Genomic DNA, 25875 nt, shown 5'->3' with positions numbered 1-25875 from the left:
GCACACATACACAGCCTGGATGCATCAAAAAAGGCAACACTTGATTTGAAGTTCACCTTGTCAACAGTATGGTTGTCCTTTTTTGACAAATGGCATTTTAAAAGAGCGAGGAGAGAGAAATGATACTAGTTGTTGCGCCGTCAAAGAGAACAGAAAAGGTAGGGGCCTTGCCATATTCTGTTAGACAGACTGTCAATAGTGTCAAAGTCAAATGTACTTGTACATTAAATTTCAATCAATCGTTTCTTTTCTGCAAGGCGTATTGCTTAAAATAAACTTCTCTGTTGTATTTTGATCAAAATCCTTTGAAAATGTCCCAAAGTGTACGTATCGAGCGCACTATTGTTTAATGTCATAAACGTATTTTCTCGTTAGTACGTAATTCTTTTGGACTGCTTTAAGGTTAAGGTTGGAGAGGCACCATGGACGACTCCAACAAATACCAGCAGATGCAAGATGAAATGTCTAGGTAAGTATCTGATATATAATATATATGATAACAGATAATAAAATATTGCAAAAACTAGAAGTGTACATAGGGCTTTAACGTGGAAGAATCAGTGCAACCCATAATCAAATCATGCATTTTAAGCAAGTTAGTATCAATCGTCACCAGCGCTGTCGGGTTCATTCAGGCCTATTATATATTTGTGCGTGAATGTTAGTAGAATGTTCAACATGTTTGTGAGGCGCTTATTGACATGACATATGTGGGCTATTTTATTAAGTAGTACACTACAGGTACACTTATTTTTCAAATGTGGGAATTTTTATGTTATTTGCTAGAATCACATACTGTTTCAATCTTAATAAGAGTAAAAACTGTCAAAATTTCTATGTATTTATTGTTCCTTCCATTCCATTACTGTCATACAAAGTCCATGAAGCAGTTGGTATTGGAATTGAAATTAAAGCTTATAATTTTGAGCAGATAACATAAAAATTCCAAAATTAAAAAAAGTGTAGCATACAACTTAAAATTAAATAGCCGTTCTACATTCTACAAATGTAGCTGTTTGTAGCAATATTAATTCATCACCACTGTCTGATGAGGCCAGGATGATGTGTAATCTATAGTGTGGCAAGCCATTTCCTGAATTTAAAAATGCAGGTGTGAACTCCCATAGATAATTTTAATTTCGCGCCTTTTTCTACTGACAATGTGGGTTTGCTCTGGCATGTACTCTAGTACATATGTATTTAAAAAATGATGTAGGTGTATGATACAACTCATCAGTTTATTGATACACCACTGCCGTAATGGTGGTATACCTATAGCAAACGTATGAACTTGCACTTAGCACTAAACAATGTGTCTTCTTCTTCTTCCTCGATTCCTCATGACTGAGGGTCGCGACCACATGAGGTCATTATTTTGTGCACCAAGGCTCTCCATTCTGCACGATTTTCCGCTTTCCTAATAATAGGCGCCTGTGTAGATCCCTGGCAGGCCTTTTTCACAGTGTCCACAATGGGTTGGTGGATGTCCACTACCCCGTTTTCCATCCACCATGCCAACCATAATGTACTTTTCCAAGTTGTCCGGCTCCCATCTGGCCACGTGTCCAAAGTAATTAAGGATCCGCTGGAGGCATATGGCTGATAAACGGCACTGGATTTTAAATTCCGTCAGGATCGACACATTAGTGTGGCGCGCCGTCCAAGGAATACCCAACATCTTGCGCCAGCACCACATCTTAAATGCGTCAATTCTACTCAGAGTACTGGCTTTCAGGGTCCAGGTTTCTGAAACATACAGGAATACTCGTATAGAGAACAATGTCTATATCAGGACTATTGGCAGTACCATAAGTGTGATTAAGTTTATTTCCAATAGTTATGTACAATACTTTCTTGTTTCATAGAATTGTTACTGTTATGTTTTGACAAAAATTGACAAGGTGCAGGTTTATGTGAGAGTGACACCATCAAGAAGTTATGTAGTACCTAGTCATAGTAGATGAGCATCTGTCACTTGAGCGACTTCGGTAATTCAAAATTATCAGTTGTTAGGGATCAACAGATAGCTATAACATTTGAATTGTTGCTGTGATAATTCCATTTAGAACCTGCAGAAATATTCCAATTAAATTTAAAGTTGTCTTAAGTCCTCAATCTGGGTCAGTATTGGATATATACAGACCTATAATACTAAATACTATAAGTACAGACCTATAATCCAGAACATAATATGTATTTGTCATAAATGGTTGACAGGTTCGAAGCGGAGATCTCTGGCGAGCATGGTCCCCTCCGGGGGGTGATCAGCGCGGGCACATACGGTGCAGTACAACAGCGACTGGAACGGGCCATCCCCCCACCGCCGCCGCCGCCCGCAATGTTGTCGTTCGATCACAACATGCCTAACATGCCGGGCAACATGCCTAACATGCCCAACATGCCAGGCAACATGAACATGATGCCGCGCATGATGTTCCCTGCTGTGCCGCCGCCGCCACCGCCGCCGTCTATGCCTAACATGATGATACCAGCCTCTGTAAGTCATAGCATACATTTTAAACTTAGGGGCCTTGCTTGCTTACCGTGCTTGCTTGCCTTGCATGCTTGGCATGCTTAGACAGCAACATGGGTATTGTGCTGTCACTGCATACTTTTGGCAAAAATTATCATATTCTAACATAATAATTTTTTGTTTACTGAAAAATTGGATTCCTTCATAAAAGAACACAAGATACCCGTGAAGATATGTTCTGATTTTATGCTTAGCACACTTTATATACATATTTATTTCAACTGCCAATGAAAAATCATCTTAACATCAACATTTCATCATCATTTAGTTTCATGTGTTGACTTACTTTCGAACTTTAATATAGCTATTAATAAGCTCTCTTTAGTATTCCTCATTGTCTTTAGAAAAAAACTCCATATGTTCAAGAGAGAGACAAATAGGAGACATAGAGATTCTCAATAAGAATTCTTATGCTGCCTGCTGAACGACCACATCTCAAAATTTATGATAATTGAATAGAAATACATTTATTTATGACAAACAAATACAGATGACAAAAACATGTTACCAAATATACAATGTATTTAATTTAGTGCAAAAATGCCATAAAAGGGTCACAACTCAGCATGTAGCTGGCGAATCCATCGCTGTTCTTCCGTTGTATTGGAGATTAGAGCTTAATTAAAAACAATAAAGTTAAGTATCCTTTGAAAATTGAAATTCATCGGCAGGTACAACGTTTAAGGCCTGGTGGCATGCCCGAGTTCCCGATGCACTTCCTCCGGCCGGGCATGCCGGGGCCGCAGCTGGCGCCGCCGCCGCCGCCCAAGCCGCAGCCGGTCGTGCTCTCGGCGGCGCCCAAGCTTTACAAACAGACCAAGGACGAAGACAAGGATAAGGAGAAACATGAGAGCAAGAAGAGGGTATTGCTATGATCATTCATTCAGTGTTTCAATTGCTTTATTTTAATTATTCTGGCAGAATTTTATAGGTAGTTCGAAAAGTAACATAATAATAATAATATGAGGTCTAACAAGATTTTATACAACTTGGTTCGGGTTTGTTAGATGCGCAACGCCGTTTGAACTTTTGTGAATAGGGGTCGGGGGCATATTTTACATGGTAAGAGTTTTTCGTCACAAGGAAGACAGAACACGTGACAATAAACAACACGTATGATATTGCACTTCGAAGAGAGATAAACGTCTCAAACTCAATGTTGAATGAAATGTCTAAAAGAATAAGAAAAGTTTTCTTTCTCATGAATGTTTACATTTTTATACAATACCTAATGTAATACGATTTTCGGGCCCACCAGCATGAATTACACTGCCTATTCCATTTTTAGGGTTCCGTACCCAAAGGGTAAAACGGGACCCTATTACTAAGACTTCGCTGTCCGTCCGTCCGTCCGTCCGTCTGTCTGTCACCAGGCTGTATCTCACGAACCGTGATAGCTAGACAGTTGAAATTTTCACAGATGATGTATTTCTGTTGCCGCTATAACAATAAATACTAAAAACAGAATAAAATAAAGATTTAAGTGGGGCTCCCATACAGCAAACGTGATTTTTGACCAAAGTTAAGCAACGTCGGGCGTGGTCAATACTTGGATGGGTGACCGTTTTCTTTTTGCATTTTTTTCCGTTTTTTTTTTTGCTTTATAGTACGGAACCCTTCGTGCGCGAGTCCGACTCGCACTTGCCCGGTTTTTTTTTGTAAATATTTAACCCTTTGACCGCCGTTGTCCGGTATAGAAGACAACGATAGAACGATACGCTGGCGCCGTCGTCTTGTATACAAGACACAAATTCAACCACTGAGTTAATGTGAAAATAATAACAATTGCAATTTCATTTACACTTGTGTTCATATTTAAGGTCTTTGTTTTTTCATTTATTTGCTTTTTAAGCCGCTATATAAATCCCTCCTTTTATAATAAGGCATTTAAAAAAATTGCTCCAATCTTCAACATTTTTCATGTTCCTCGTCGCCGTTGTCTTGTATAAAAGACAGCTAGGGATGGGAATGTTAACTCGATATGGGAATTTTTAAAGTAAATATAAAGTCAGAAATATGTTTTTATCTAAGTATTTGAACACTTGTTAATCGCCAATTTTTTTCAACGAATAGTAGGTATAACTACTTACTAGAATACGTAGAACGAGAGTCAGATAGGCATAACTATATTTAAAGTTCAGGCAGCTTCTTAAGTTCTATAAAGTAGAGTCAGACAAGTAAATTTGCCCTTGTAGATTGTGGACTATTTAATTGCAGAAGAGATAAATAAAAAAAATTATTGATGTTATTTTATAGCTTAGTGGGAAGGGATACACCGCAGCGACCGCTTCGCACAAGAGTGGTACAGGGACATACCTCTTTATCAGACTTTAGTTTTTTGTTATAACATTGAAGTTAATGTGTAATTTTTTTATAACAAGTCGTTGAACGTTTTTTTGATAAGAGTTTACCTATATGAATGTAAACCAAACTGAAATTATAATGATAGATTCTAATTCCGGAATAATATCTTCACGCATTAAAAATTCAACCCACGTGTAATTTTCACTAAAACAGTTCCGGTATATTGACTTTATCGACACATGATGCGCAGCTTTAACGTTACGCCAATAAAGTTTACGTACCGACAAGCGCTTACGCCGTTGACCTAGAGACTATTATTACTTGATCCGCGCGGAAACAGTCCTTGTCGATCTGCACTGCGGGCAGTCCATGCGCGCCGTTGTCTTGTATAAAAGACTTCTCGTACAGCCTAGTGCGGCGATATCACGTCTTGAATCGACATTGTTTAGTGGTTGTTTTTTATGTTAAATCCCTATATTTTAAACATTTTCGGGTGTAAAACATATGTTTAATTTTGGCAATTTGGAATTAAATTGAAACAGGATAAGAACAAAGCTAAATTAAAAAGATTTTTACCATAAATTGTAAATATCGATATCACTATTTGCAATCCCTAAACTTTTTATTAGTTGTTTACTTAAAATTTGCTCTGGCGTGTGAGTGAGCGTCTTTGCGGACTAGGTCCGGCGGCCAAAAGGTTAAACAATGTATATTCGGGCGTGGTCAGTACTTGGATGGGTGACCGTTTTTTTTTTTGCATTTTTTTCCGTTTTTTTTTGCATTATGGTACGGAACCCTACGTGCGCGAGTCCGACTCCCACTTTTCATCATTCATTCATTTTATTTATTTATTCCATGTAAAAACAGTACTGATAGCTCTATTCGCGCAACGTCAGATAGATCGTGAATATTGTACGTAATGTTTACAGAAACGTTCGCCGACGCCGGCGCGGCCGCCGACGCCGCCCCGCGCGCCCACGCCGCCGCCCGCGCCCGTCGTGCCCGTTGCGGTCGCCGTGCCCATGCCCGCGCCAGACACCGCTGTGCCCAAGCCCAAGAAAGAGAAGAAACATCGGAAGGTACGTTAATTATGATTTTACGGGGTCCCTTTGTTTGACATAATTATTGAAATAAATCGTAATTCTGAAACCGTTAACTTTTCGGATTTTCGTAGGGTTATCCTATAGATAATTAGATAGATTAGGTTGGGTTTGTTTTATGGCAATCCTGAAAAGTTTAACGTTTCTGAGAAATACCAAATTATGACTGACGAAAATGTGGACAATCAATACATTATGACATGTTATGACATTTTGTCATTTATGACTTAAAACTTTATGGGAAACAATAGAGACCCTTATTTCACACATCACCCATGTCTTGTTATCGTGAGGCGTTAATTCAAATTCGTTCGAATAAAACTACTGTCAGAATGAAACTATTTAAGGGTAGGGGCCCATATGCACTTGCAGCTGCAACTGCCAAGAGGTGAGCGCACGCACTTAACACTAAGGGCTCATTTAGACGATGCGAGAACTCGCATGCGAGTTTCATTACATTGCGGGTTTTGATCGGTCCGTTGAATTGGACGTAACCAACAGTCCGCAATGTAGCTAAAATCGCATGCGAGTTCGCGCGCCGTCTAAATCAGCATGGCAGCCCTAAGGGCAGGGGCCCACATGCACTTGCGGTTGCAACTGCCACGAGGTGGGCGCACGCACTTAACATCCCACATTGTATTAACCCTTTATAAGGCATAAGGGAGTCAGAATTTGTGCATAATTGAACCCTATCACTTTGAAATAAAGTTCAAAATCAGGTGGGAAATATATTCCCACTGCCTTATAAAGGCTTAAGAGTAGTGTAGGTATCAGTACGTGACGATGTTGTTCGCAGGTGGTCCGCACGGCGGGCGGGCAAGTCTGGGAGGACGTGACGTTGTTGGACTGGCCCGACGACGACTTCCGCATGTTCTGCGGCGACCTCGGCAACGACGTCACCGACGAGCTGCTGGTCAGTCACTAACACTTACTACAGTAAATTAAAAGTATACATTAATATGCACTTTACTGTCTATGTCTTAAAACTTAATATTTATTATTAATACCACAGAATAAATAATAGTACTAAGTACAGAAGACTCACTCTCTAACAAAACGCGTCTGTTACGATCAGCACAGATATGGCCGCTAAGTGGCGACAGCGCCACGCGCGGCTTATGGCAAACCCCAAAATTTGGGCCGAACGGATGCACTTTTAGCTACCTGTAGCAAAGCGACGAAATCGCGGAGTGAGACACGCCTGTTAATACTTGTTACTGTTAACAACAACGATAAAAAACAGATACGAGTAAAATAAAAACTAATATAATTAAGATAAGATAAAGTAAACGATTCACTAATTGTATAAGATGAGTAAAGTCTAACACATCGTGATTCGAATTTGGCAAGTAATGTAGATGGCGCTGTACATTTTCGTCTTCACGTTTTCAAAATGACCATTTGACAATTCAGTTTACCGAGAAACATATCGCGCCGTACAGGGCCTTCATTTTCAGCTCTCAAACTTGGGAGCACAATTATATCTTAGGGCCACTACATAATAAGCGTGTTTACAAATATCCTTGTTGTTTCAGACACGGACGTTTAGCAAATACAGCTCGTTCCAAAGGGCGAAGGTGATCCGAGACAAGCGCACCAACAAGAGCAAAGGCTTTGGGTTCGTCAGCTTCAAGGATCCCGGAGACTTCATCAAGGCCATGAAGGAAATGGATGGTAATTTCTTTGTTTGCGCTTTGCGTGTTCAATCAGCTGCAGAGAGAAGTGTGTAGATGTTTGCAGGGGGGGTGGGGTCGCCTCTCTATGGCTGACTGTACTTATTACAAGCTATAGTCGGTGAAAATATCGGTCTAATGACACGTTTTTTAACCATTTTTAGGCATAAAACGATTTATCGACCACGCGCCAATAGAATTTCAACCTTAGCAATCCGATTTAAGGTTCAAACACTTAACTTTCGGGAAATGTGACTTGTCTTCAAATGAATCATCAAACCTATTGGAATATTATTTGATTTTTTTGGAAAACCTTGTAGATTGGTGCGGCCTGGAAAAGGGTTAAATGAGGGCCATCTCCATAAAACTATCCATTCCGATGAAGCTATTTCAGCAGCAGCGTGGCTCACTCCGCGATTTCGTCGGCACAAGTACATGCGGCCACACCAATTTTGGTGTCTAGCAGTAGTAGTTGCTGCGCGGCTATGGAACGGACGCCTGGGCCCCATTTCTCGAACGATATTAGTCTAATATTATTAGTGTGTTGTCATGGCAACCCATACGAATTGACATTTCGTGGACTAATAATATTAGACTAATATCTTTCGAGAAATGGGCCTCTGCTCGCGCTTGTGGTCATATCCGTCGTAATAGACGCGTTTTGTTAGAGAGTGAACCTCCTGTACCTAGTAGATTTTTTTTTAAATAGCCTATAGTGTGTCCCACTGCTCACCTAGTAGATACAATTATTTATTCTGTGGCGTCACATGACATCTAACGCGCGCCACTTTTTGTGTGTCAGGTCGCTACGTGGGCAGCCGGCCCATCAAGCTGCGCAAGAGCACGTGGAAGAACCGCGCGCTCGACGTGGTGCGCAAGAAGGAGAAGGAGAAGGCCGCGCTGCTCTCTCTCCTCATGGCCGGCAACAAGAGCTGACAGTGAGGAGGACCCAATTTCTGTAGGTTTTCATTTATTAATATTAATTATTACGAGCATTAGTAAACAATTCTGTGAGCCCGTCGATAATTTCATGTAGATAAATGTCTGCGGATCCTTTTGTTTGACATAATTATTGAAAGTCATAATGTAATGATTGTTAGATTATCATCTATCTATCTATATATATAAATGCAAGTGTCCTGACTGACTGACTGACTGACTGACTGATTCATCAACGCAGAGCCGAAACTACAAAAGCCAGAAAGTTGAAATTTGCACACCAGATTGCATTTATAAAGTGTAGAAGAGATAAGAAGCGATTTTGAGAAATTCAACCCCTAAGGGGGTTAAAAAGGGGATGAAAGTTTGTATGGGGTTAAAGTTTTCTTTTAAGCTAGGAATTTGAAACTTCTTAAAAAGATATATTATCAAAATACAAGAAAACTAATTTCAGCGTTTTAGAAAATTCATCCCTTAAGGTGGTGAAAAAGGGGTTGAAAGTTTGTATGGAAATCAAAAAAAATTTCGAGTGGTTGAGTTGAATCTTTGTATTTAGGGATATTATTAGAAGACGAGAAAAGTAATTTCAGGGTTTTGTAAAATTCATCCCTAACAGGGTTAAAAAGGGGTTGAAAATTTTAATCCATTATAAATGCTTTGAAACTTCTTAGAAAGGCATAATAGCCCATTACAAAAAAAAAGTGGTTGCAACGTTTTTGGAAATTCAATCCCTAAGGGGGTTAAAAAGGGGATGAAAGTTCGTCTTCGGGTGAAAATTTTATTTTAAGCTAGGAACTTGAAACTTGGTAATAAAGTATCAAATTCAAATACAAGAAAACTAATTTCAGCGTTTTAGAAAATGCATCCCCCAAGGTGGTGAAAAAGGGGTTGAAAGTTTGTATGGACATCAAAAAATTTTTCGAGCGCGGGACTTGAATCTTTGTATTTGGGGATATTATTAGAAGACAATAAAAGTAATTTCAGCGTTTTGTAATATTCATCCCCTAACCGGGTTAAAAAGGGGATAAAAGTTTGTATGAGGTTAAAGTTTTCTTTTGAGCTAGGAATTTGAAACTTCGTTAAAATATATATTATTAAAATACAAGAAAAATAATTTCAGCGTTTTTGAAAATTCATCCCCAAAAGTGGTGAAAAATGGGTTGAAAGTTTGTATGGATATCAAACATTTTTTCGAGTGTGGGACATGAATCTTTGTATTTAGGGATATTATTAAAAGACAGGAAAAGTAATTTCAGCGTTTTATAAAATTCATCCCCTAACAGGGTTAAAAAGGAGTTGAAAGTTTGAATCCAAAACAAATGGTTTTGAAACTTCTTAGAAAGGCAGAATAGCCGATTACAAAAAAAGTATATCCAACGTTTTTGGAATTTCAACCCCTAAGGGGGTTAAAAAGGGGATGAAAGTTCGTCTGCTGGTGCAAATTTTATTTCAAGAATGGAACTTGAAACTTTGTAAAAACATTTCAAATTAAAATACAAGAAAACTAATTCCAGCGTTTTTGAAAATACATCCCCTAAGGTGGTGAAAAAGGGGTTGAAAGTTTGTATGGATATCAAACATTTTTTCGAGCGCGGGACATGAATCTTTGTATTTGGGGATACTATTAAAAGACAATAAAAGTAATTTCAGCGTTTTGTAAAATTCATCCCCTAACAGGGTTAAAATGGGTTTCAAAGTTTGAATCCATTACTAATGCTTTGAAAATTCTTAGAAAGGCATAATAGCCGATTACAAAAAAAAGTAATTGCAACCTTCTTGGAAATTCAACCCCAAAGGGGGTTAAAAAGGGGATGAAAGTTCGTCTTCAGGTGCAAATTTTATTTGAAGCTAGGAACTTGAAACTTTGTAAAAAGGTATTATATTAAAATTCAAGAAAAGTAATTTCAGCGTTTTTGAAAATTCATCCCTATGGTGGTGAAAACGGGGTTGACAGTTTGTATGGATATCATGCATTTTTTCGAGCGCGGGATTTGAATCTTTGTATTTGGGGAAATTATTAGAAGACAATAAAAGTGAATTCAGCGATTTGTAAAATTCATCCCCTAACAGGGTTAAAATGGGGTTCAAAGTTTGAATCCATTACAAATGCTTTGAAACTTCTTAGAAAGACATAATAGCCGATTACAAAAAAAAGTAACTGCAACGTTTTTGGAAATTCAATCCCTAAGGGGGCTAAAAAGGGGATGAAAATTCGTCTTGGGGTGTAAATTTAATTTTAAGCTAGGAGCTTTAACTTTTTGGAAAAAAAGGTAATAAATTAAAAAACATGAAAACTAATTCAAGCATTTTTGAAAATCATCCCCCAAGGTGGTGAGAAAGGGGTCGAAAGTTTGTATGGAGATCAGATATTTTGTGAGTGCGGAATGCGGAACTTGAATCTTTGTATAAGGGCATAGGTACCTATTATGAGAATACAAGAAAAGTAATTTCAGCAACCAACATCAAAATCCACTTGACTTAAAACTTCATACAACTAGCTAAAAAAGAAAAGTACTTAATTTCAACATTGCTTGGATATGAAAAGTATAGGTACTAAAGATGTAAAATGTTGAAGATAAGATTCCACGCGGACGAAGTCGCGGGCAACAGCTAGTTAAGTCATAATTCTAAAACCCCGGTAACTTTTCAGGATTTAGTTAATATTATTAGGTTAACCTAATAGATAGGTTAGGTTTGTTTTATGGCAATCCAATCCTGAAAAGTTACGCGTTTTTGAGAAAAACCAAATTATGACTAACAAAAATGCGACAAACAATACAATATGGAAAACACTAGAGACCCGTATTACCGACAGTCGCAATTTACATTTATCTTTTGTTGTTTGCAAATATTTGCTAAGATTAGCCCTACAGTCTTTCATATACAATTTTACATATATTGTGATACCTTTTGAAAAGTATCTTAGTTCATAAGTTGTGTTTTGGATGTTGTGCAACTGGTTTCTTTAATTTATACTCGTAATCTACTATTCCCATATACTTACAATATTAAACAGCTTTAGCAATATATATTGCATAATAGATACTGTATATATTAAGTTTTCAAAATTGTATGTATAAAGTGAACCCTATGAATTTGACGACCTTTCCTAGATCTAATAAATAAGTATTTTTAAGGAAAGGGATTTTCATTTCTCTTCCATGAATTAAACTACAACATCAAATTTTAATATTTTTTATTTTACTTCTTTGGCTCAAAATCTCCAATCCAATCTGTAGATAAATTAGTTAAATTACTTACAATTATTATAAACTTATCGGTTATGTTATGGACTTATGGTGAACAATTTCAAGGAATTTCAGATTATTTCCACTTACTTACATTTTTATGGTTTTGATATTAGCACTTATTGCTAATATGATATCTATTTAACATAATTGATAATTTATACTTAAATCTAAGTTTTACATCAGGTTGGTATTCCACCTGTCCAATTACTTTGTCCAATGTGTATTTGCGTCTCACATTTTGCTTAATGAGACACTCACTGTGTACATTGGACAAAAATAAATTGGACAAGTGGAACCACCCTCAGCACTATATATTCATTGATCAGCACATTCCTTACAAAGCAGATGTTAGAACATGCAATAGGCACTATTATCGTATCTGTTACCTCCGAAATGTTATTTGTATTTCTTCCTCAATATGTCAAACGAAAGTGACGCAGCTTTGTCAAGAAGATTGCTGTCGGTTATAAAACTTATAAATTAATAATTTATACAACCCTTTGAAACAAATATTGAAGTCTAAACCTGCCGCAATATTAACGATTTCCTGCTTATAACATTCAATAATACATCAGTCTGTATGAAGTTCAGTATTTGAACCATAATTGCTTTGTACTCCCAAAGACTATGTATAAATTAGTTAATAGGTATAGCAGTTCAAAATTTTGGTATCGTCTTGGGTCGTCCCATTCGATTTTCGTCAAGTTCTTAAATTAGTCCTATTCTGCTTTCGTCACTCATTCTACATTGAAAGCCACCGACGATTGTGATGAATGTAGAATGAGTGACGAAAGTAGAATAGGACTAATATAACACATTCACTGCCCCCGACGCACATGTGCGTTCACCGTCATACTAGTTTGTTCCTAGGTCACGCCCCCTGGCAGTGAATGCGTTAAGAACTTGACGAAGAACGAATGGGACGACCCAAGACGATACCAAAATTTTCACTAGAAAACTAATGCATGCAGTAAGCCTGCGCCAAAAACCTAATTATTTAAACTTAAGCAGCTAATCGTCGCCAAACGAGACGAAACTTAGTTGTTGAATTAGCCATTTAGTAATACCTACCTGGCAACTACCTAGGTAGTAAAGAGCGGCAACGTATGCCATAATAAAGAAATACACATTTTGATCAGACCATGAATCTGTGGTTTAGTTATAATGAGGATTCTTGTCTGGCAACATGTAGATAGTCTATATAGTTACCTACTAGAAAGATGTTTGGACTTTATGACCACAATAATCATGAACCACACTGGCGCCCACATCTAGGATATTCTAAAGCCCTCTCGCAAGATATCTCAAGTTGGGCGGGGCTGCTCCGTGGTGACTAATACAGGTACACAACAAACTGTCATGGTACAGTCTGCATCAAATAGTGGTGGCCAAATATATCGGAACACATCCTTATTTATATGCAAACAAAGGTATATTACGATATATTAAATGCAGACTGTAAGCTCGTGTGGAACTAGTCCTGCACCTGACTGGAATCCACCTCCATGTTCTTGACCCTCCTGGCGCGGAGTCGCACTAGGGGCCTCGGGCGCTTGCGCGGCGGCTCGCCCGTGGCCGCCGCCTCGTACTGCGCGTCCAGGCAGCAGCGCGGGTCGCCCTCGTCGCCGCCCTTCTGCGGACAGAACGGCGGCGCGAAGTCTTCCACGCAGTATGCACCGGATGCCCTGAAAGGTACAGGTAGGTACAGTACAGGTGATCCGTTGAGTTGAGGATTATAGAAAGTTGTAAGAAGAACCAAACCTTTCCCTTCTCTATCTTACTACCTTTACATTGCCGATGAAGAGGAAGTTACCAGATAAAACAAACAAAAACTTGACTGAGGTCCGAAGTAGGTGATTGGATATAGTTATATATGTACTTACTACTTAAATAATCTGAAACTAGTGATACTGAAGGTTGAAGGTTATAACTGCACGTCTGGCATACCTATCTTGTCAAAAGTCGCGCGACTTCATATACATCAAACGGAACGTACCATGACGCGGCAAACGTGCTAGACATTCAACCATCATTGCATGGAAGGAGTTGATAGTGAAAGAGAAACTTCGTCGCGTCGAATAAAAAGTGGTCACCATAGTAGACTTGTTTATGGTCAGGTTGATTAGAACTTGTTAATAGTCGTTTTGTGTCCCCTCTATAGCGGTAGTCAAACCGCGGCTTGCAAGCCGCATGCGGTTCTTCAAGTCACCCAAGCAAGTACCTAATAGGAATACCTACTACTAACAACAGAACAACGCACGTGTTGTTGTCAGTTGTCCCAACCGCACGAGCCACAAGGCCCTGGAAGACACGCGCACGGAGAGCGCAGCGCGCGCAACGAATTAGACTCTCCGCCTGGTAGCTAATGGACCAGGATGTGATGCGCCTCGTCTGTAAATAGAACAATGCACTCACGTCATAGGCGCAGGCTGTCCCAGTAGCACGGGAAGCGCCGAGGCCCTGGACGGAGGGACGCGCACGGAGCACCGCCGCCCGCACGGCGCCGCGGCACGTGGTACAAACAAACTCTCCGCCTGGTAGCAGATGGACCAGATGTGACTGCACAGCGCTTCGTCTGTAAACAAACACGAGCAGATATGAGGGTATTGTGCTCTCAGGTCAATAGAACGCAATTTTTTGCCGCCCGCCTCGCACTACGCTAAGAATGACATACTTACCTACATATCATCTCAGTCATAAGACGTCCACTGCTGAACATAGGCCTCCCCCTTTTTTGGGGGACTTACCTACATATAACCATCATCTAAAGCTAAAATAATGAATTACTAAGTTGGTAAGTAAATGATGATCTATTGTCCCATTATGATACCCTAGCTGCAAGCGAAGCAGAGCATACAGCAAGTGAGGATTCTACTTCGGCAGTCGGCAAAGCCGATCAGCACCGTCTCGGTGTAGGTAGCGGCCCGCGCGCATTCCCCGTTTCCAAACGCAGCGCAGACTCTAGGTCTACGAATACTTAGATACATAATTGAGCTAGTAGAGACTCAACTTACTGGGTGTGTCCTCGCAGAAGGGCTGGCTGCGGCCGCCGTTGAGGCAGAAGTCGGCGTGGCCGAGCCGCGCCGCCTCGCCGTAGCGGCCCGCGTTGGTGTGCAGCACGTGCACGGCGCGCGCGTCGCCCGGGTCCAGGCGCAGCGCCGGCGCCGAGCGGATCAGCGGCCGCGCCGGGTCCAGACCTACGCAGCGCATACATAAATAACAAACACAAAATTGTACTTAGAGTGCCGAGAGAGTGGAAAATAGAGACAGATAATTCCGGAAGTATTAGGTAAGTACTTATTATTTTTACAATTTATATGATGTCCGTTTTATCCTACTACAGGAAATGGGTTAAGGATACCAGTGCTTAATACTATCTTTCACCTCCTTGTTACACCTTCCGTCCTTTCAGTCTAACACGCACACATAAGTGGTCGTAGCATGCTTTTATTATATAAGTTTGCCATCAGATAAGTTATTAGTTTGTAGGTACTCTACCGTTTTAATTAATCTGTCTCTCTTCGTCACCATCTAATTCAAAGTTACTGACCGATGATCCTATTGAGCCGGAAGGTGAGATAGTTGGCGATGATGCCGCACATGTGCGCGCCGAGGCTGTGGCCCACGCAGGTGAGGCGGTCGGGGCGGAGCCCTGCGCGGCGCAGCGAGCCCAGCGCCTCGGCCGCGCAGCGCGCCGCCGGCCGCAGGTTGTGCACGGCCGACACGTAGCACGGCGGCTGGCACAGCGCGCCCCAGTCCAGCATGAACACGTTGTAGCCGCCGCGCCGGAGGTACGCTGCCGGACAAAGCGAATTGAATAAATATAAAATACCTAATGTAGCCAAATGGTTCAGAAATGTGACAACTTTCAAATGAAATTATTGGGTTCAAAAACACCAAGTAAAGTAGGTAAGTATATAAAGTCTGTTGTGAAGAAATAAATTTGATTTAAATACCTAAATATATACTTAGGTAAGTAACTTAATATTCTAGGACAAAATTACCCAAATTGACTAAATCCCTAATAATAGAGAGTTGAAATTTTCACAGATGTATTTATGGGTGTCGCTAAAACAATTAATACTAAAAAGTACGGAACTCTCGGAGGGCGTGTCCGACTCGCATTTGTCCGGTTTTTTTATTATGTTTCTGTTGAAATATTAGAGAATGGTAGACTTTTGACGCGTAAATCGTAATTTGTACCGCTATAATGCAGACTGTCGTTAAAAAATGCCGATGCCATTCGCGGGAAATTTATCCGATGTCGGATGTCAATGATTAATTTTGCATGCACAAATTTAAATTTTCACATTGCCGCTTTAAAAAAATACTGTTACGTATAGGTAAGTAAGTAAATAAAATAATTACAATAGGTTAAAGGCAGTTAGTAAACCAAACCAAAAATTTTATTCATGAATTAATCAGTTCATACTCGTACTTATTTATAAGGAGATAGGTAACTACATTAACATTGATGTTTATTTTCCGATGAAGGCGAAAGTCAGCGGAGCAGTCCTTCCCTGTCGTCGGTGAGAACAGCGCTATGCACTATGCACTTCCCACGGCTTTCTCCACCAATGCAATGCGTCAAAGTCGATGACCTCGCTCATACACACTTTGGTACTCAAGCGCATGCATGATTATTTATGCTTATGCGATTCCATTATATTTTTTACTGCCAATAATTAAATGCGATTGATTTTATGTAGGTATGTACCTCTTAAAATATCTTTAATAAGTATGCAAACTGTCTATTTACATACAACCTACACCCGTATCTTTTAGGTAACATAAGAATTTGGGATACTTAAATGGAGTAGTCAATTAAAGTGAGTTGACTCTTGTTCAGCGTATGGAGACCTGTTATCAATTGGGAGGTAGGTGTGTTAAAGTGTTTAATGGACAGAATTCTCCTGTGACACCCTCAGCTCATCGCCAAGTAGTGTATTGGATGTGAGCTGGTCACGCCGTAGACCTCTAATCGTTGAATTTTATACGAGTTTGGATCTTGGATGGAGGTCTTGGCTGATTGTGATGGAGGAAGTCCAGTATAGGGCCACTTGCACCATTCACTAACCCTGGGTTAACTGGTTATACCTGGAGTTACCATGGTTACCAGCACGATTTGACACTGGGTTAACGGTTTAACTGGTTAACCCCAGGTTAGTGAGATGGTGCAAGTGGCGGTAAGCCCAATGATGATGGAGGAAGGTCTACGGGCAAATGGGCGACCTTTAGTTGCTGACTGTTGATTTGATGATTAAACAAATTTGTATTTTTCGAAACTATCTACTGTTATTTTACTTAATAGCATCACGAATATTGGGGTAAATATGGCTAATTGTCGCTTTTATATCGGTTATTAATGTAGTTAAAAATCTGCTAACATGTGAGGCTTAAAATCCTTTCGGAGATTAAACTTGTTCAAAACCATGCCAATACGGGTTATAAATAGATACGTAGGTACATTACGTGCACTTAATCAACTTATTAGTTACTGTAAGTAGGTACGTTTATTGCCTCGTCAGTCCAACTCTAAAAGCTAAATAAACAATATTCTGCACACGCACGTGCTTAACGTTTAACGTTATTACGCGTACGCTTAAGATTTCTCTCATCATTATGTAGGATGCAGTACGTGAATGGAGTCTCTAGCAAAAAATTATGTTTGTTTCCACTTTGAATAGAAAACGTATAACCATCACGTAATGTACTTAGGCGTTTTGTAGTTATGTACTCGTAGGTATAATAATATACGTGACTAACTTACAATCGAATTATTAAATGCGCGCTAAAATATCTTAGTGCATCAAGTTAGTGTGCATCAGCATATCACATAGAAATAATAATGCAAATTTGTATTTTGATAGTCCTAATTTACACATATTTTTATGTTGTAAAATATTGTAACATCGAGCAACGGTAAATCGTTCATACACTGTTATCTATATCTATCTATGTTGGCTGTAACGTTCATAGGGGTCGTCCAGAAAACATGTGATCGTTTAGAGGGGGGTGGGGGTAAGAAAAATATCACGAACGATCACGATGGGGGAGGGGGGTCTGAGATGATATCACGTGTAATTTTTTTTCAAAGCGGGAAAGACAAAAACAACAATATTACTCGAAAATTTAATTAGATCAAATAATGTGCTCTATTTTATATGCGTATTTACCCAAAAACAAAACATCATAATTATCACGTGATCTTGTGGCAGGGGGGGGGGGGGTTGCGTTAAAATCACCAAATATCACCAAGGTGGAGGAGGGGTCAAAAATAGGCCAAATATGTAAAATATGTAATACGTGATTTCTGGACGACCCCATATGAGATGTCACTTAAGGGGCTCACAGATTACCAGTTCGCCGGACGATATCAGCCTGTCAGATGTTCGGAGCTGTCATCTTTTGCGTTTAACTGACAGGCTGATATCGTCCGGCGAACTGGTAATCTGTGAGCCCCTTTACGTTAATTGGCAATTGGATAGCGTGTAATTCCGCCCATTATATCGATGGATCCGCATTCTAAAAATAAGATCGAAATCAAAGCATTGGTAAAAGATAATCGGATACTAAACTATCGAGTTTTATCCTTACTCGCAGCCGCTCTGCCACAGTCGTAACTGCTGTGTATCTGAGATCACTCTCCTACCTGTACCGTGTGTGAAGATGAAGTCTGACTGCTGTGTGTGAAGAGGTGAAGGGCAACGTGTCTGCTCCGCCCGCATACCCGTATATCAGCAGGATGGTTCCATGCGGCTCCAGCCGCTCTATCGTAGTCAGACCACAGAATAAATAATAGTACTAGGTACAGAAGACTCACTCTCTAACAAAACGCGTCTGTCACGATCAGCACAGATATGGCCGCTAGGTGGCGATAGCGCCACGCGCGGCTTATGGCAAACCCCAAAATTGGGGTCGAACGGGTGTACTTTTAGCTACCTGTAGCAAAGCGACGAAATCGCGGAGTGAGCCACGCCTAGTCAGACTAGTGTATGAAGAGCTCTCACCGTCTCGCAGCACGCTAATGGGCAGCGTGTCGTCGCCGCCCGCATATCCGTGGATCAGAAGAATAGTTTCGTGCGCCGGCTCCCAGCCGCTCTGCCGCAGCCAATCTTCACTGAACAAGTCGACCTACAACGACACAATAAGAATTAGCCAGATAACTTAGTTTTATAGGTACTACCTATAGGTACCTTATTTACTAACTTGTCTTCCTTCACCTACCTACAATCCACGTCATATTTATTGTGTATTTTTTCAGTTATCTTATTAATGAGATTCCTCCTTAGGCTACTTAACATACTTAAATAACGTAGGTACTCTTACTTACAACATTTCCAAAAATAGATGACAATATAGGTACCTATGTCAGAATATAATTTACCTATGTTAACAGTTATGTCACCATTCCAGTTGACACAACTAGGGCGTTTGCGAACGCGCGTTGAGTCCCCGAAGACCGGGTAGCGGTAACTTAGACGCATTCCGGTATTACGTACAGCACATCCGACCTGTGCGCGACTGACCATCAAAATCTGATCTTTTTCCCCTTGTACCCTAATTTATTAGGCCTAAAATTCCATTACTTACTTAGTTCATAAAGTTGACCAAAATCGCAAGCCTCGTAATTCGGAAAGTGTTTTGTGATTTTATTAGGAACATTTGGTAGGTAGGTAGGTAGTAAAACCGAAATGGATTTATCTTTCCAGTTTGCCTTTTTGAGTTCAAAGGATTAAATATGTATTAATTAATAATTCAGAAGTATTCATATGTACCGTAACGTCCCTGTTGGGACTGCTAGAGATTTTATTTTTCAGCCTTAACTTTTTTTTCTCGTTAGATACCTATTGCGTATCTTAAAACCTAGAGTTGCCTATAACATGCTACAACTAGATTAATTCCCTTGTTATAGAATGATATTGAATAGAATGTCGCCTGCGCATACGCAATCTTCACGCTCGCTGCTTAGCTAGGCTGCCTAGGTGCTTAATCTATAGGTGTTGCAATATATGTATTACCTACACTGATTATTTCCCAATCTAGGAATATAATATATATGGGTAGGTTAAGATATACAAATAGATTCTGACATAAATTAGTCATCTGTATTTAATATATATTAGTTTTACTATAATACAACTGTTTGTAAGCATGTATGTATGTATATTTAATAAAATATTAATAACATTCAACTTACCTATGTATTGCATGTTGATAGTTACGATTACGTGAGCTTTAGGTAAATAGTATTTACTAAATAAATACCAATCGATACCAATTAATTTCATAAGAATGTATTTTTATATTAAGAGGCTTCAAAGTTAAAACTAGCTAGCTAATGGAATTGATACAATCAAAAAGCAGCCATGTAATGTTCTTCCCTATTCCCGGCTAGGTGTACCTTCTTTATTTCACAACTATTAAACAGTACCTTTATTATGAATTTATGAGTAGATAGCTGTGTACACTGGCGTTCAAAAGTGCATGGACGGTCGACATCTATCCAGGCACTTTTGAACGCCACTGTACCTACTGGATTTTGATTATGGGTAGATAGGTAGGTACCTTATTTGAAGCATCTGATCATCATCAGCATGTTATAAAAAATTACTTGAAATTACTCTTGATTGTTTGAGCATTGTCATATATTATTCATTTAATACAAAACTCGACACGTGTTTCGCCTGATGATGCCTCTCTGGAGGTTTTGGTGGTGGTTTAATTGTTATATTTATTTGCGTACGAATAAGTATAGTTTCGCGGAGGGAGGGTGGAAGCATAAATATTGCTTGCAAAAAAATACGCAACCACTTGTAAGTACAACGGATTAGCACTAATTGACTAGCGTTATTGTATCGCGGATTGGCAAAGCAATGTTATCGTTTCAATTACTCTACATAATACATATTTAACGATCCTTGAGGCTGAAATGTAGCAATCGATCAATATCACGACCTATCATTGACCGAGTGAAGCGAAAGGTCTCCGTTTCAGCTGGGAGGAAAAATGTTTTCGTATGCCGTATGTTTCCTCTACAGTAAGTCGCATTTCGCATCCGAATCTCATGAAATCTCGTGAGCAGGTTAATAAATATTCAATTAGATTTTTTGTCGATTCAGTTTTGAAAATGCCATGCCCCTAAGTTTGACTTTTTTCGATTTTTTAATTATTATAAGAATTAGGAGCGCAAAACCCAATTCCATACAGTCAAATTGTTGTGTTGACATGCAATATCAAATTGTGTAAAGTTATTTTCAATAATGTTAATATCCAGAGAGGAAAAGAACTACGTTTATATGGAAAGGCGATTTCGCGCGGTCGGACGTTGAATTTCTGCGTATAAATAAATATCACGACCTATATATATTATATCATTTTAGTACATAAATGACCTTTAATACCGTTAAATTTCCGTAGTATCTCATCAATCTATTGATTGATATTGATGATATAAAATAGGTAGGTCGTGATATTTCACGACCTACCTATTTTATAATTTCGGGACGCCTGCTTGGTATTCCGCCGATGCGTGCGTAACGGACGCTTGCGTTGTCCTCCGTCGGACGTGAAGTCTGCTTTCCTACACATTCATATTCTTTGACAATGTTCAATGGCATAGTGTCAGTAGAAAGCGCACGAATGTCGCTTATCAGTGTATACGGGAGTTATTGTTTCACACAAAGTAAACGTTGGAATTAACATATTGTGGCGGTAACGCGCAAAAGGCAGTCGACCTGCGTTAACTGTTCCTATTGGGAGTATTGGGCACTAATTTAATAAGGTATATTTTAGGTTTAATTAATGAACTGTGTCATGCACACATTTTACTAGTGCCAGACCCAGTTTCTTATCCAATAGGTCTAGTAAGTAGATAGCCCAGATAAGTTCCATGTCATGACCAATACTATAACATACATTATAACATTTATAAAAAATATACTATAATTCTATTCAAGTAACAATAATTACTTTAGTTCTCTAGCATGTACCTACTAGGTACCTACGCAAAAAGTTAAGTAGGTACTTAGATAGTTTTTCAATTTTCACGTGGGAAGTAATAGGTAATCACAATCACCATTATTCAAAATCAACAAGCAAGCACAATGAGTTGTAAATTAATCTTACTTTCAGATTACCATCATGCGAGGTGGAATAAGTACTTATAAGGAAACAAAGCGCGATCGAACACACCTGCTTATGCCTAAGAAAAAGGCCCCCAAAATGGTCGAAAAATAAGAGAACTGAAAATATGCATAGAAGATGTCAACCGATTCTATTTCGCGTTTTTACTCGTAGGTATGATTCAAATAATAATATTCTATAATGGTTTTTTATTTATTTAAATAAATCCAATAATTTAAAGTAGCAGAGATACGACTTCGAAACAAATAATATTAAGTATTAGGTAGGTAAATGACAAGATTTTGATTTAATTAACATTATTTAGGCATAACTTAGAACATGTTTTGGAGTCCATATCGAGTATGGAGGTTGAAGTAGATGATCATTGATCAATGAAACTTACTGAATGAATAAAAAAACATCCATTAACCCCTCAGGAGTATAATCAGCTACACAGCTATTTATTGCAACACTTCCTCATCTGTGCAGGATAAAAGACATCAACGCGCCTTTTACCCAACAGTCCAGCGCCATGTGCGGGGTTAAAATTGGACTGCGTTATGGAATAACGAACTATATAAGTAGTTCGTTATTCCATAACGCAGTCCAATTTGTCAATGGTACTTGTAAGGCACCTATTTTTTCGGTTAATTCGTCAAAAAAATTAGATTGTAAACTTCATTTTTTACGTGTAGTAGTTGAAGTGACCTTAAAAAAAGTGATTCTTAAAAAAAGGATTTTTTCAAATTAAAAGTTGTAATTTTAATAAATTTATGCGATGTTCCGCTTGAAACATGATTGTACCTATAAAATGCTTCACTACATCTAACGATTACCGGAGACTGTCAAGAAGCATGGCTTTTAAGGGAAGCCTGATCAATAATTCAAATACCATCTATACTGCACCTAAAAGTAGGTTGCTGAAAAATTATTTCTTGTAATTCGTTGTTTGAAGTGTTTATTAATTAGGTATGTATTACCTATACTGGAATCAGTTATGTAACGCTGCCATACATGACCCAAAATTTTTTTATTAAGCTATGAGCTTCATCACATCTGATATTTGAGTAATTCTAAGCATTTCTAGCCTGGGGTAGGGAGGGAGGGTGGGGTACAAAGACGGCCGCCACCCGTCATCTTTAAAAAAATCTATTCTGATCCTGGTGGGTACTAGGGCAAGTTTGGTATCATTTTCGTATAAACCAAAGACGTAGAATTCATTGCTGATATTTGTTTTTTTCAGTTTCATAGTAATTTTACAAGAAAAACGTAAAAAGGTGAAAAATTTGGTTGGAGATTTTTGCTACTCGGAGCCGAAACTACAAAAGATAGAAAGTTGAAATTTGCAGACTAGATTACATTTATAAAGTGTACAAGAGATAAGAAGCGATTTTGAGAAATTCAGCCCCAAAGGGGGTTAAAAAGGGGATGAAAGTTTGTATGGGGTTCAAGTTTTATTTTAAGCTAGGAATTTGAAACTTCGTAAAACGATATATTATTAAAATACAAGAAAACTAATTTCAGCGTTTTTGAAAATTCATCCCCTAAGGTGGCGAAAAAGGGGTTGAAAGTTTGTATGGATATCAAAAAAATTTTCGAACGCGGGACTTGAATCTTTGTATTTAGGAATATTATTAAAAGACAGGAAAAGTAATTTCAGCGTTTTGTAAAATTCATCCCCTAACAGGGTTAAAAAGGGGTTGAAAGTTTGAATCCATTACAAATCCGAGTAGACACACATTTCTTATTGCCTCCCAGGCTTGAAATGCTTAGAATTACTCAAGGAACATATGTGATGAAGCTCATAGCTTAATAAAAAATTTTTGGGTCAACTTTATAACTGCTTCCGCTACTACCCGACATGTCAGTTGACCGCATTGGTTGCATCCGCTCTCGATACTTAATAATAAAGGTCTAGTCGCTATTTGTAAACACCTTTTACGATGCATGTTTCATTAGGCTTTTTGGTATCAATTATTAATGAATGACAAAATGAATTCATTTCCACCCGTAGGACTACTTACTACGATTAAAGTACAAGATGATGTGACTTTAAACGGGCCCACAGATTACCAGTTCGCCGGACGATATCAGCCTGCCAATTGTTCGGAGCTGTCACCTTTTGCGATTAACTGACAGGCTGATATCGTCCGGCGAACTGTGGTAATCTGTGGGTCTCTTAAGTTAAGTATTGTATTTTGTGAGACACTACATACTTAGTTTTGTTGTCAAAGCACTACAAATAATTAGGGACTGCCTTCAGCAATGGTCTATACTCGTATCTACATGTAACTAAAATTAAATATCTTCACTACCAATTTCTACCTACCACCTTCCAATTGATATCTAATAAGCTCTACCTCGTTAAATACGTATCCTTCATCTTCATCGCATTTTAGCTTAAAGAGCGGTCTAGATCCTATATCGGAGCGGCCATGATGGTTACAAATATCAGAACAAAACCTATCCTGTTGTGTACTCTTAAACTCACCACTCTCTTGGTGGGCTCAGCCTCGGTGTAGAGATGCAGCTTGACATCAGGGTCGGGGCAGGGCTCCCGTTCCCGCCTCCACACGCAGTCCTCAAACGTCGCGTTGCCGAACTGGTCGCTGTTCAGAAATAGGGCCTCCTTGATCGGCTGACGCTTGTCCGCCGCGAACACTGTCGAAAACATTGCACATGTATAAGGGGCTTAACCACATACTTGTTTACAATTATCGTGTAACTGTCAGTCAATTCATTAATCGAAATAACATAATTACAGGAAGTATTCGCGTAGGAATATTAATATACGAACTCAATTGAGGATTGATTTCATTTCCGTTCCATACACTAGATACGATTAAGTTAGTGGTGCTCAAGAGGATCATTTGAATTAGGCTAAGGAATATCTAAAGTTTAGATTCTAAACTATGGTTCTAAATCTCCCAGCTAGTCTAATAGTCTAAAACTTACTCGAATATTTTATTTCGGACTTATAATTTATACGAAATTATTATTTTAATGAAGCAGTTCTAATTTAAATCCCACCCATACAAATGAAAACTCCGAAATTTTGCCACTATTTGATTTGATTCAAATTGAACGAAACGAAATCAATGCAACTCTGCACGCTCGGGAACGGACATAGTTTTTATTAATCATCATCATTCCACTGAGACTAGGCGGGTTGTTGCGGCAGACGTTAGTATTTTCATGAGCGTAGAACCCTAAAAACTGCATTTTCTTTTGTCCTTAAAGGCACTGGCCAGACGGGAACAATTTTTCGCCAATCTGATAAAAATTGTCTGATCATTGATCAAATCAGGTGGTATGGACGCAAAGGCCAATAATTTAGGTCGCCGATTATGACCGATGATATTACATTACGGATAAAATGGAGGTGCGGACGCGATAATACCAATTTGTGAGGCTAGTATTCGCGTTTGGGAGCATTTTTTTATGTACAGCGCTCAAATACCACCATTTTTGATCATCCCGTCTGGACTGGCGTTCATGATAAAACTGTCAGATATAACTAAATAACAACACCTCACCATTTAAAGTTTTCGCTTTAAAAATTGTAAAATAATCAGCACTTAAAATATACTGTTAAGAAAGAGTTACCGCAAGAAATACCTGCGTGTATTGCGACGAGGCCGACCGCGAGCAGGGCGCGTGCACACGGCATCCTTGCGCGGTTACCGTTGCTGCAGTACTGCCGAGGACCCGCGCCGGAGAATGGGGGTGGCCACTGTGGCTAGTGACTCCAAGACAACGCGGGGATATGCGACGCGAATCCATGTATGAAATCGACAGCGTTCCATTGACATTGTTGTGGACGGTTCTAACAGTATTTTTAACCGACTTCATAATTTAAAAGAAGGTTCTAAATTTCTTCACATTTTTACCTCGTATTTAGTATTGCACTAACAATTGGTCCGCCGGCAATCAATATATCAAACTTAGGG

General features: G+C 39.1%; 2 protein-coding genes across 3 annotated transcripts; one reads left to right on the top strand and one right to left on the bottom strand.

Annotated features, from left to right (window-relative positions):
- The first annotated feature begins 220 nt into the window (after positions 1 to 220).
- Positions 221 to 11739, top strand: LOC134663317 (RNA-binding protein 42-like). Of its 2 annotated transcripts, XM_063519705.1 has the most exons (8): positions 226 to 323; positions 403 to 469; positions 2218 to 2497; positions 3205 to 3396; positions 5767 to 5916; positions 6734 to 6850; positions 7473 to 7611; positions 8413 to 11739. In XM_063519705.1, exons 2-8 carry the CDS (start codon positions 423 to 425, stop codon positions 8544 to 8546), a joined length of 1059 nt encoding a protein of 352 aa, XP_063375775.1. In that variant the 5' UTR covers positions 226 to 323; positions 403 to 422; the 3' UTR covers positions 8547 to 11739. The 2 variants fall into 2 exon arrangements, with proteins under 2 accessions (XP_063375774.1, XP_063375775.1); XM_063519704.1 differs by having other exon boundaries at positions 221 to 469.
- LOC134680566 (pancreatic lipase-related protein 2-like) lies at positions 9343 to 25655 on the bottom strand. Its single transcript, XM_063539680.1, has 7 exons — positions 25544 to 25655; positions 24417 to 24586; positions 18811 to 18934; positions 15351 to 15596; positions 14815 to 14997; positions 14216 to 14375; positions 9343 to 13485 (listed from the first exon to the last, which is right to left on the bottom strand). Exons 1-7 carry the CDS (start codon positions 25593 to 25595, stop codon positions 13275 to 13277), a joined length of 1146 nt encoding a protein of 381 aa, XP_063395750.1. The 5' UTR covers positions 25596 to 25655; the 3' UTR covers positions 9343 to 13274.
- Between the last annotated feature and the right edge of the window lie 220 nt (positions 25656 to 25875).

The sequence above is a fragment of the Cydia fagiglandana genome, chromosome 1 (assembly GCF_963556715.1).
Source record: "Cydia fagiglandana chromosome 1, ilCydFagi1.1, whole genome shotgun sequence".
NCBI lineage: Eukaryota > Metazoa > Arthropoda > Insecta > Lepidoptera > Tortricidae > Cydia > Cydia fagiglandana.
This window is presented reverse-complemented; position numbering and strand designations above follow the sequence as displayed.